Source organism: Nycticebus coucang, chromosome 2 (assembly GCF_027406575.1).
Source record: "Nycticebus coucang isolate mNycCou1 chromosome 2, mNycCou1.pri, whole genome shotgun sequence".
Classification (NCBI taxonomy): Eukaryota; Metazoa; Chordata; class Mammalia; order Primates; family Lorisidae; genus Nycticebus; species Nycticebus coucang.
The window spans coordinates 129,348,163-129,360,249 of NC_069781.1; the positions used below are offsets into that span (position 1 = coordinate 129,348,163).

Below are 12,087 nucleotides of genomic sequence, written 5' to 3' on the forward strand. Positions count from 1 at the left end.
CACTATAGCAGTTTTAACAAATGGGAAAACGGACTGATTTGTATTTGATCTGAGGTCCCGAAGCTCTGATAAAAATGGCAAGTCAATAGCCAGGTGTTGTGGCGGGCGCCTGTAGTCCCAGCTACTCGGGAGGCTGAGGCAAAAGAATCGCTTGGGCCCAGGAGTTGGAGGTTGCTGTGAGCTGCGTGAGGCCACGGCACTCTACCGAGGGCCATAAAGTGAGACTCTGTCTCTACAAAAAAAAAAAAAAAAAAAAAATGGCAAGTCAAAATGGAAGAGGGAGGTGAAAAGGGGGATGGAGAGTGTGTGTATGAAGGAGTGTGTATCACCACCACCCCCGCCCCCTGCGTAAGAGAGATGGGGGAAAGGCATCTCGTGGAAATCCACTATTTCTGTAAGCACACTTGAGTGGAACGGCTGAGACGTGACTCTGAAAGGCAGTCTAAAAAATGCAAACACGGGAAGCCCTGATTTAAAAGAACAGATTCTATTACCAGCAAAAGGAATATTGATTTACAGGCAGAGCACAGTAATCTGATGTAGCTAGACTTACTACTGATCTCCATCTCAAACCCAGACCTGCCTTATGTATAAAGGACCACCAAAATCTTGTTTTCACTGGGTTCACAAAAAAGCATTGATTCTGATGGTTTGTCCAAAGTGCAAAAGACACTTTCACTGCATATCATTTAAGCAATGCGTTCATCCAGATTTTTAAAATCTGAAAGGGACAAACAGCTTGCAGGTGCTTTGGGGTATACCATACACACAAGGTTCTGAACACCTTTAAAGAAGGATACTTTGGGAAAAGGATTAGTTATGACTAATGCCAGCTTTTTAAAAAAAAGCATAACCACTTGATGCTTGACCTCTTTAACGTTTCCAAAAATAAGTACTTTAAAAACAAACAGCTATTCCTGGATATTTCGAGGATAGGTATCACAAAAAAACAGGCAGAAGATCTTCTCTGTCCCTACCACTTGCAAGGCTAAGTGCCAAAATGTAGTGAACTGACTAAATTTGTACAGCACTTGGTTTCCCCCTTTGGGGAAAAAAAATGAGTTTCTTAAGAATTTGTCAAAATAATAAGAGATTCCTGTTTCTCTCAATTACAGTGAATTGCTGCAAAGAGTTACTTCCAATTTTTAAGATGAGAAATTTATGCTGGGCCAGGTGTGGTGGCTCCCGCCTGTAATCCCAGCACTCTGGGAGGCAGAGTTGGAGGACCAATTGAGCTCAGGAGTTCAAGACCAGTCTGAACAAAAGCAAGATCCCCATCTCTATCAAAAATAGAAAAAATAAGCTGGGTTGGTGGCAGGTACCTCTAGTCCCAGCTACTTGGGAGGCTGAGGAAAGAATATGACTCGAGTCTAGGAGCTTGGGGTTGTGGTGAGCTACCCAGGGTGACAGAGGAAAATGTCTCAAAAAAAAAAAAAAATGAAAAAAAGAAAAGAAAACTTAGCTGGATGCAGTGGCACACACCTGTACTCCCTACTTGGGAGCTTAGGCAGGAGGATCATTTGAGCCCAAGCTCTGAGTTGCGGTGAGCTGTGATTGGGCCACTGCACTCTAGCCTGGTGATAAGAGTAAGATCTTGTCTCAAAAACAAAACAGAACAAAATCCTTTATTCTATTGCATTGAAACTCTGATACACCAACCCATGCCCAGGATCTGAAGCTTGTGACAAATTTATTTCTACAAATACTTTACTGTCAGTGCCACGATTGTAACCTCTTAACAGGATCATGGCAATGTGGTGGTGGGAGATGAGGAAGCAGGTGTGTACAAGCAAAGGTTTTCCCCACCAGCATTTTCTTCTTACCCTCTCTGCCATTTAAACTCAATCTATGCTAGTTTATGGGTATTTAAAAACACCTTCCTCGTGAAAATAATGGCTGTTATGAAAGCATGTTTATCAGTGCCGTAGACTGAAAGCTTCTGCTCCCCAAATTCACATGCTGAAATCCTAATCCGTAAAGTGGCAATATTATAATAGGGTTTGGTGATTAGGTCAGGAGAGTGAAGCCCTTAAGTATGGGGTTAGTGTCCTTATAAAAGAGTCCTTAGAGCACTCCCTCACCCTGTCCACAGCGTGAGGACATAATGAAATCTATGTGTCCATCTATGAATCAGAAGCAGGCTCTCAGCAGACACCAAATCTAATCTTGGAGTCTACTGTCTTTGGAACTGTGAGAAATCAGTTTCTATTGTTTACAAGTGACCCAGACCATGCCATTTTTGTTACAGCATCCCAACAGACCAAGACAACCAGAAATTCACAAGTGAAGTGCATTTTCCTATTTCTAAACTAGTTTTTATGTACTTGGAAAATATAACCAAATGTTTGCTTTTATTGTTTCCAGATGTGGAGTTGAGAAATGAGGTGGTTTAGAACATGAAGATAAAGGGAAATGGATGAACATTTCATCAGTGAATATTTTGAATACCTACAACATACTATGTCTGCAGTTTTTCAACATTTGTCTACCTCCTTGGAACCTTAATGGTTACAGAATGAAGATGAGAAAAATCAGTGAACCACATGAAGTAAGTAGAACAGACTGGCATGGTTTCAGTTTGTTCCTGGAGGTTGAAACATCAAAATAAACAAAAAGGGCTGCCAAAGACAGCTGTTTCCTGGTTGGACTCTTCCAGTAAAACCAACCCAGCACCCTGGAGGATCTGGGCTCATCAGGACAGAGCAGAGAGACAGGATAAAGGATGGTTATCAAGACCAGAAAAGGAAACAAAGAGCCTGTGGTATCAGAAGTGGGAAAAAGAATATGATACAATAGAATGTACTGACAAGACAGACGAGAGGCAGAGTTCACTGCTAGCACTACCACTACACCTTGTATAAGTACACTGAGCTCACGAGGAAGTTGCAGGTGCTGGGGGCCCATCTTGGGTGTGGGTACCTGAAGCATTGGTGCGAATGTACAAGATTTCACTCTTGGCCCCACGGATGTGGTCATTCTCCACCATGGTGAGGGTCACAGCCTTGACATAAACGGCGTACTGGGTCCAGGGCTTCAGCCCATGCAGTAAGATGCCAGGCTCAACATCTTTGTTGGGTGGGAGGTCCACGTCCACCATGTTCCAGCTGTTAGAGCCACAGGCATCCTGGCCATCATATTCTGTGACATTTTTAAAGGGTCTGAAAGACAATTGACCACACTCAGAGGAGGTTTCAGGGCTCTGACCTCAGAGCACTCAAAAACCTTCCCAAGAGGCCTAACATGTCACATTTTCTGTAACAGAAATTCCAAATAAAACAAATACTCAATTACATTTTCATAGAAGAATAATATTAGGCAACTGGACTCTAGGTTTCCTGTACTCATGCACTACCCTGTTTCCCCGAAAATAAGACAGTGTCTTATTTTAAGGTGTGCTCCTAAAGATGCGCTAGGTCTTATTTTCAGGGGACGTCTTATCTTTCCTGTAAGTAGGTCTTATTTTCGGAGGATGTCTTATTTTCGGGGAAACAGGGTATATTACTTAACACTCCGCCTCAAGAAGAGTTAAGTTCTATAGTTACTGCTCCTAAGAACATATGCAAATGCTACTTTTCTCCCCTCAACTACAGGATTTTTTTCACCATTATGAAAAAAAACAACACAGTCGCTTAATGCAAACATCAGCTATTGGTATAACTTTCGGAGAAAAATGACTTTCCTATAGAAAAACAAAAAGAACTTCTAAAAATCTAAATTGTTCACAAACAATTCTGATACTTAAGTATCTCATAATACTCAAATATTTAGTTTGCAGATTGTCTTAGAAACCAGCATCAACTCCTTAGAGAAATTACCAGCTGACATTGACAAAGCACTGGTGTGAATATCAAAGAGAATAAAATATCTTGCGAAGGCCAGCTGCGGTGGCTCACGTCTGTAATCCCAGCACTCTGGGAGGCTCAGGCGGGTAGATTGCCTGAGCTCAGGAGTTGAAGACCAGCCTAAGAGCGAGACCCTGTCTCTACATTAAAAAAAAAAAAAAAAAGCCAGGCACTGTGGCAGACGCCTGTAGTCCCAACTACTCAGGAGGCTGAGGCAAAAGGATCTCTTAAACCCAAGAGTTTGAGGTTGCTGTGAGTTATGATGACCCACGGCACTCTACCCAGGGTGACAGAGGGAGACTCTGTCTCAAAAAAGACAACTAACTAAATAAAAATAAAGTATCCTGCAAAGATGCTTTTTTGGATAGGGGTACACAGCTGCAGGCCACTGGCTTGTTTCAGAGACAAACATTAACGTAACCCTGTCTGTAGCCATGATGAGAGATCATGAGGAATGCCCATATACACAAAGCCTGAATGCCCAGTAATCTTGAGCACCCCATTTCTCATCGGTCATGACCATTTTCAGGACCCTGCTCCAGAAGGGGAAAATGGTACAAGATGCTGCCATTGGTGCCTCTGGTTCCTGCTACTGGGAGGCCAAGCACCTGAGAGAGAGGCCCATAGCATTAAGTCAGGACCAGGGCAAGGAAGATGCCTAAGTAGTCTGTGGGAACCACCTGGACACAGGAGGCAAAGGAAGAAATAAAGAGAGTGCTATCTGGAGGAGTAATATGTGGCTGCTTAGACAGGTGAAGGCCACCTGATGGCTCAAGAAAAATCGCCAGCAGATTCTGGGGGAAGCCACAGAAGGTTTGAGACATGAAGGTTGCTCTCTATTTTCCTGCCTTTGTTTAGATGATTCATGACCTAGAGCAGAAGGTCATAATAGCTTAGGAGAGGCCCAGGGAGACAATGACAGGAATAAATGAAGCAATAGTCCAGGAGCCATTTCTACAGAGCCAGGGGTCCTACGGGTGTTTCCTGAGTAGGACTAGTGGATATGAGGGTTGAAACAGTATGTCAACCAAAACCCTCATATAGTTCATGACAGTTTGGACTGACCTAATTCTTGAAAAAGCAACAACAACCATAACAACAAACTTTCCTCTCTTTGGGTCTATTTTATTCAGACATCTCTAATTATCCACTGAAGACTGAAAGGCCTCAAGCTAATATTTTCTCATTTGTGGCTATCACAGGCTGTGACAGATGTCAGGACAGCCAGGGAGGGTGCATGAGGATGAAGCAGAGACATGCAGCATGATCCTCCCCAGGGACTCTGCTGACTTCCTTTATTCATCCAACACAAGTGACCAAAGGCTGGCACTGGCCTTCCCTGCCTTCAGAGCCCCGTCAACAGAACATCACCACCACATGGAGAAACTCACGCTTCCTTGTAGTAAACGGTGAAGCTGATGAGATCTCTGTAGTCAGGGGGCCGGTATCGGTGCCAGGTTATGATGATGCGATTCTTCCACGTGGTGGTGGAGGTGAAATGCAGGACGTCGCTTTCACCTGGGGCACAGAGTATATCCATGAGTGACAGAGAAACACACGTCTCTGAAAAGCACCTGGCTGGGCCTTGAGCTTCCCCACAGCTGGGTGTGCACGCTGAGTCCCTTTCTTACTCTCTACTGAGAACCCATGCACTTCACCATGTGGAGCTTGATAAAGCTCATTCCCTTGTGTTAGTTCAGTCAGGTGTACTGGCTACTTGCCCAGGGAATTGGATATGAACCTGTGAGTGTTTCTTGGCCTGAAAGAGAAGAACCACTTCAGTGAACAAGGAGGCCTTATCTTTCTGCCCAATCTCTAAGATGCTGGCTACCAAAGGTGGCCTGTTAGGGTCAGAGTAAAACTTTAAGCCAAATCTTCTTAAGAGATGGTGGCACCTGTTCTGCAGTGATGGATATCTGCTTGTGCCTGTATAACCAACAAAACCAGGTAAGAGACCACAGGTGCACCACAAAAAGAAACCTTTCTTGGTCTACACTTGGTATCAAACTAAAACAGCAGTTCTCAACCTGTGGGCCGTGACCCACAGGAACTGTATTAAAGGGTCACAGCATTAGGAAGGTTGAGAACCACTGAACTAGAAGGACACAGGAACTCCTCTGAGACCCCCCAGGCAGTGCTGACAAACACGGGGGCACTAGATTAGACACTGACAAAACAAGAACACTTCCACTCGGCCAAGTCCAGTATGCTCCACAGGAAGGGAGTCTTGGCTGACAGGTAGGGCAAGGAAGCTGCCCCAGGCTTCCTCCTGTTCTGTGGACCAAATTCAAACTCTGAAGAGAAACCAGGGAAGGGCTGATGACTGCGTACCCAATGGAGACCCAAAGCTATCTGACAAGTGGTGCTTTCTCCCCTATTTGCCTTAATCCGACTGCACACTCAGGTGAAGCAGAGAGACCAAAGGCTATAAAAAACTAAAGGTCTTTAGGGCCAAATGCGCTAGACTGGGATCAGGAAATGCTACAGCCCTGCTGAAGTGTTAGAGAGGAAACCACGATCTGACAGGTCAGTCTGGCTGACTCTTAAGGAGAAGAGGACTTTGAAAATGCTTTGATTCATCTGCTTTTACTATAGTCAAAGCAGGTGGCAAGGCTGGTGCTTTGGAGGGAGGAAGGTGGGCAATGGGAGGAGATGGTGCTGGCTGTGAGGATGCTCTCCGGCTCTGGATCCAGCTCCCTCCCTCCCCTTACACTGCTCCTGAGCAGCCTGAGCATCAGCCTGGTAAATCCAAATACCAGCAAAACAGACCACAGCCCAGTGCTAACCATTTCACAGTCACCTCTGTGTGTGTGTGGTGGGGGAGGGCATGCATACACAAATCACTCTTGATCATGTAAATTACTGTATTTTTTTTTCTAATACCCTTCCCTTATTAAAAGCCAAAGGTGAAGAGACAATTTATAACCCTATCCAGCCAAACAGAGCCACAAAGCTCTTAAAAGCAGTTTTCTCTGCAAGTTAGATGAGAATTGCACTGCTATATCTCTGACAGGCGATCTGAAAGTAAAAGTTTTATAACCAGCACAAGGCTGTGATTATATTCTTCTAAATTTAAAAAGCAGTATCAGCTTGGGGATGCAGGCTCACTCCATCTTTTTCACATTGGTGTGGGAGAAAGATGTGGCCACAGGACAGGGAACCCATGGCACACAGGGCCTGTGCTTGCAGAGACCCCTCCACCCCCACGCCAGAACACACAGGGCTAAAGTGTACTGACTCTTCTTTGAAAATAATATAACCATGCCTCTGTGTATTAAAGGACATTTAACTCTATGCATTCTGTAAACATTGCTTTAAAGTCTGCATAAGAACCTATTCATAAGTGTTTAACACACTAACATAAATGCTCACGAAAATCTATAAATATGAATACATATGAAGCTGCTCACTATCAACTTGGCAGACATTAGCAGGAGCAAAGTGCTAGTTAGCTGGTCCAGTGGATCCATCAAGTGAAACAAGGAGGGGTCTGCAAAGAAAAGCCACTGTCCCAGATGGCAGGCAGGTCCACCCGTATTGGGATGGTTGGGCCAATGATGTTTTGAACGCATCAACTCACAGGAGGCTCTCTCTCCATTGTTCCTGGTGTTTATGTCCCCTTTGCTCTGGCGTCCTTTAGTTCCTGTCACTTCCTCCATGCGGTAAATTTCAGAAACACACAATTTGGGATTGAAGGCAAAGTACATTTTCCCTGCTTTGATAGTCAAGTTACGGTGATCCCAGTCCCATAGCTGCTGCAAGTTCTGGTTGTCCAGGACATAGAAGGAGTAATTCCTAGAAGCACAGAAACCAATATTAGTGCACCTGCCCTTAGGTCTGGCCCCCTTCTCATCTTTTTGCCCCCCGTGTCATAATTCATTTCCTTTGGCAATGAGAGATTTACTTATTAATGCAATATATGAATGAATAGAAAAAATAATAATAAACAAAAGAATGGATAGTCCATGTTAATGGCAACATGATTCAAGGACAACATACTAAAATCAATTTAAGACACTAATTAATGTTATGATCTCTATTTCCAACAAATAATGCTTCTCATACTGGAGGATGTTACTTGAATCATTCTCAAGAAATGCCTTAGGTTATTTTTTCTCAGCGCTGAGTCTGTACAGTGCACTTAAAATCAGTCCATGGGAGAACAGATGTGCTCTGCTACCCAACCGGAACAGCTTACACGACTGCTGGGAAGTCTCCCATTATCCCTGGGAGTCGATCCTACCCATACCCAATCAGCAGCGTACAAAGGGATGGGAAATAGCATGGGACGGCGAGACAGGCTTGGGGTGGACCAGCCCTGGGCCTTCTCCTTTCTCCTGTTTCATTTTCACCCTGAGAAGCCCCAGCTCCAGTTCCTGGAGAAGGTATGGGAGAGGAGGAAAGGCCCCTGATGGGCAGCAATGGAACTTGGCATCCAACACAGTGGTTCTCCAAGTTTAGCATGCACAAAGCTGATTTCAGAGTGCTGGGCATGACCCCCAGGGCTTCTGATTCAGCAGGTCAGCAGCGGGCAGACAGTCTGCACCTTTACCAGTACCAGGTGATACACCTGCTGCTGTGGCCCCAGGACCACACTTGGAAACCACCGGTGTAGCAGAGGCTGAGCTCCAGCGAGTCCTGGAAGCTCCAGAGCCCACCGAGCCAGATGCAGCTCCAGGTCATAGTGGGTGTGCACATGAGTAGCAGACCCAGCTGTCCCCTGAAGGGAAGACAGGGGACAGCAGTCACCAAATCAGTGGCAAAAACATCCAAGTCAATAATCCTTTCCTTTCATTAAGAGTTTACTCCCTAACACATGTCCTGGAAAAGGAAAATAAGACATTGTCCAAATGACCCCAGACATAGTATATGCAATGCAAGGTGTATGTCCAGGGGGGCAGCGCTTGGGACATGGCTCAGTTGGCCCTGTCATCCCTGGGGCCAGACCCCATCCAGGTCTATTCCTTCTCACTGTCAGGCTGCATATGACACTACTAGAGGGTGGTGGGACTCTGAGCCATCATACAACTGAAAGAGAGGTTTGGAAGTAGAAAAAGATTTGTCCTGCCAAACACCCATTTTTGATCAGGGAGCGTTTCCTGCTCTGAAGGAAATTCTGCAGTGTCAGCACAATGACCCCAATAGATCTGGCCGCTTCTAGGTATTTGAGTTACCTTCAAAATCTCCTTGTTGGTGAAAAAAACCTCTGGGCTGCGAGAACGGGCCAATTAATCAGGTCAAACTTCCATCTCAGCCCAGGATGAGCCCTCTTTCAGTAAACTATTTTCACTAGCTGGGAATAGAACCTCACCAAAAATACTTTCTGAACAAAACATTCTTCTCCCCAAGGGAGGAAGCATGAATTATAAATCAGGAATTTGACAACTGAATGGCAGGCACACTGAAATTGTGTATTTGATTAATCACTTTGAAAAGCCAAGATTATCTTTTTACAGTAAACACAAACATTTTTTTATAACATTGAGAAGGCTGGGAGTCATGATACCAGTATAAATAAAACCCAGGCATCATGGAGCTGATGGAAGCTAAATAAAAATAAAAATAAAAATAAGAAAACCTTGTCAAAATAATAACCAAACCCTTAAGAACTACCTGTCAATATCACTCCTGTGTTTCCAACCCCAGCTTGGGGCCCAGCTGCCCCCAAATTCCTTCCATGACAAGGTGAGATTGAAAAGATGATAAAAGGCAGAAGCCCGTCTGCACATCTTCAAAATACACATATGCTTTAATTTTCATTGTTTCCTAAAGGAAATGACAACTTAAGTAAATTACTCAGTAAATGTGATTTCCTAATTGCTTCTAAGCTCACTGTCTTTACATTCAAAGAATATTTTAAAAAATTAAGTTGTTTATTTTTCTTTAGCTCCCACAGGCTCCATGATGCCTGGGTTTTATGGACATTGGTATTTTGGCTCTCAGCCTTCTTAATGTTGCTGAAAGTGTTTGTTTCTATACTTGGCTAGCCCCCATCTGCCAATCTGTAGGCCAGAGGGGTAGGTTCGGCATGGCCAGTTATTTCCTTGAGGGCACCTGTATGTTATCTGCATCCAGATAAACCCCAGCAAGCAGGTAGCACACACTCAACTGGTTCATCTGTGGCTGCAATCAGGGGCTTGTCTTAATTTCTGAGTTGAGTAGCAGCACTTCCCACACGTTTCCACTAAGGGCAGGGGTGGGGAGGGAAGTGAAGGGAGGCACAATTGCTGGGTTCAGGAGCACGCTATCCGGGAATCCAAAGATCAGGTGATACTCATCTCCACCACTTACTAAGTGATAACTCTGGGCAGAGTAGTTATTCAGCTTCTCCCAGGTTGGAGTCTCTCAGCTGCAAACTGGAGGTGTCTGCCCTGCTCAGCTAGCCCTGAAGCCAGTTGGAAGATCGGATGGGCTAAATATAAAAGGATACTGTGAGCTTTGAATCATCCCACAAAGGTGTGGGATGACCTGTTCTGCTCTCTGAAGTGTCAAAGTCCCCTGGAACAAAGTCTCAGAGAACAGGAAAGTCCTGTGCCTTGACAAACAGGGCCGAGCCTGAGTTCTGCAGCCTGTGGAGGTAGGAAGGGACATTTCCCTCTTTTCAGCCCTTGCTGACAGACTGAAAAAATATCTGCAAATATATAACCAATCATTGTAGTTCATTTCTCAAAGGAGACACTGTTGCCTCTTCAAGGTTGTCTCTAGGGGGCATCAGATCCCAGCTCACAGAGTCGACAGCAACTGAGCAACCAGCAGCTGATACAGTATTCGGCCTTTTTGCCCTGGCAGCTGGACTGGTTTACACCTTTTCCAATCTACCCCAAATCTGATAGTTACACCATCTTTGGGGGCTCAGGAAAGGCTGGGAAACACCCTTGGAACCTGGCATCACCTGGATAATAGGAAAACATTTCTTCTTGTTTCACTGGTTTTTTTTTTTTTTTTTTTTTTTTTTGCAGTTTTTGGCCGGGGCTGGGTTTGAACCTGCCACCTCCAGGATATGGGGCTGGCGCCCTACCCCTTTGAGCCAGAGGTGCCGCCCTGTTTTTTGTTTTTTTTTAAATAGCTTCTCTGAAGTATATTTTCTATACCAGAAAACTTACTCGTCATTAAGTGTACAGTTTCATGAGCTTCAGTAAATTTATACAGCTGTCCAACCATCACCACTACCCAGTTCCAGAACATTTCCATCACCCAGAAATTCCCTTGTTCTAGTTGGTGTTCAATCTCTACTCTCACCCTCAGCTGCCACCTATCTGCTGTCTGTCTCTATAGTTTTACTTTTTCTGAGAATCACATATTAATACAGCTATATAATACATACCCTTTTCTGTCTGGACTTATTTTTTCCCACTTAGACTAACGTTTCTGAGGTTCACCCATGTTGCGCTATGCAGCGTCCTTCATTCTTTTTTGTTGTTGAGTAGTAGTCCATTGTGCCACATTTTGTTTGCCCATTCATCTGCTGGTGAAGAGTGTTTGGAGTGTTTCCAGGGGGTGGGCATTTTTTCGCCTGGGGAGGTGGCCCTTGTGAGTAATACTGCCATGAACATTCACATACAAGTCTTTGCATGAGCATGTTCACTTCTTTTGGGTAGATACCAGGCAAATCTGAGAATTGCCAGGTCACAGGGTTGAGTGTATATTTTTTTAAAGTTCCAGGGAACTGTCAAAAGTGCAGCCATGTTTCAGCCTCATCTTAAGAGCTGCAACAACTTAGTAGAGAGCTTTAAGTGCTACAAAGTCCAGTGGTAGCAACAAAAGCATAGATATGCCTACATGCATCCACCAATTTCAAATCTTTTTTTTTTTTTTTTTTTTGAGACAGAGTCTCAAGCTGTCATCTGGGTAGGGTGCCACGGCATCACAGCTCACAGCAACCTCAAACTCTTGGGCTTAAGCAATTTTCTTGCCGCAGCCTCCAAAGTAGCTGGGACTACAGGCACCTGCCACAATGCCCAGATATTTTTTGGTCGTAGTTGTCATTGTTGTTTGGCAGGCCTGGGCTGGATTCGAACCTGCCAGCTCCGGTGTACATGGCTGGTGCTCTAGCCCCTGAGCAACAGGCGCTGAGCCCAATTTCAATTCTTAAAACCTAACACCCTCCATCTGTTTTTATTCTTTCCAAGGCAACAATTCTTGGTAATTCCAAAGACTTTGAAATTTTAACTCCTTAGTTACCCGATGCCATTAGAAAATGTTGTACAAATAAGGGAATTTTCTAGATAACAATTATTTTCTCTGA

General features: G+C 44.5%; 1 protein-coding gene across 2 annotated transcripts in view; it reads right to left on the reverse strand.

The window, feature by feature from the left end:
- IGF1R (insulin like growth factor 1 receptor) overlaps positions 1-12,087 on the reverse strand; it is a 325,796-nt gene that overhangs the window by 49,253 nt on the left and 264,456 nt on the right. For both annotated transcript variants that reach the window (XM_053581792.1, XM_053581791.1), the window contains exons 6-8: positions 7,423-7,637; positions 5,234-5,360; positions 2,920-3,158 (exon numbers count right to left, since the gene is read on the reverse strand). In XM_053581792.1, the coding sequence (XP_053437767.1) occupies positions 2,920-3,158; positions 5,234-5,360; positions 7,423-7,637 (581 nt within the window). The remainder of the gene's footprint in view (positions 1-2,919; positions 3,159-5,233; positions 5,361-7,422; positions 7,638-12,087) is intronic.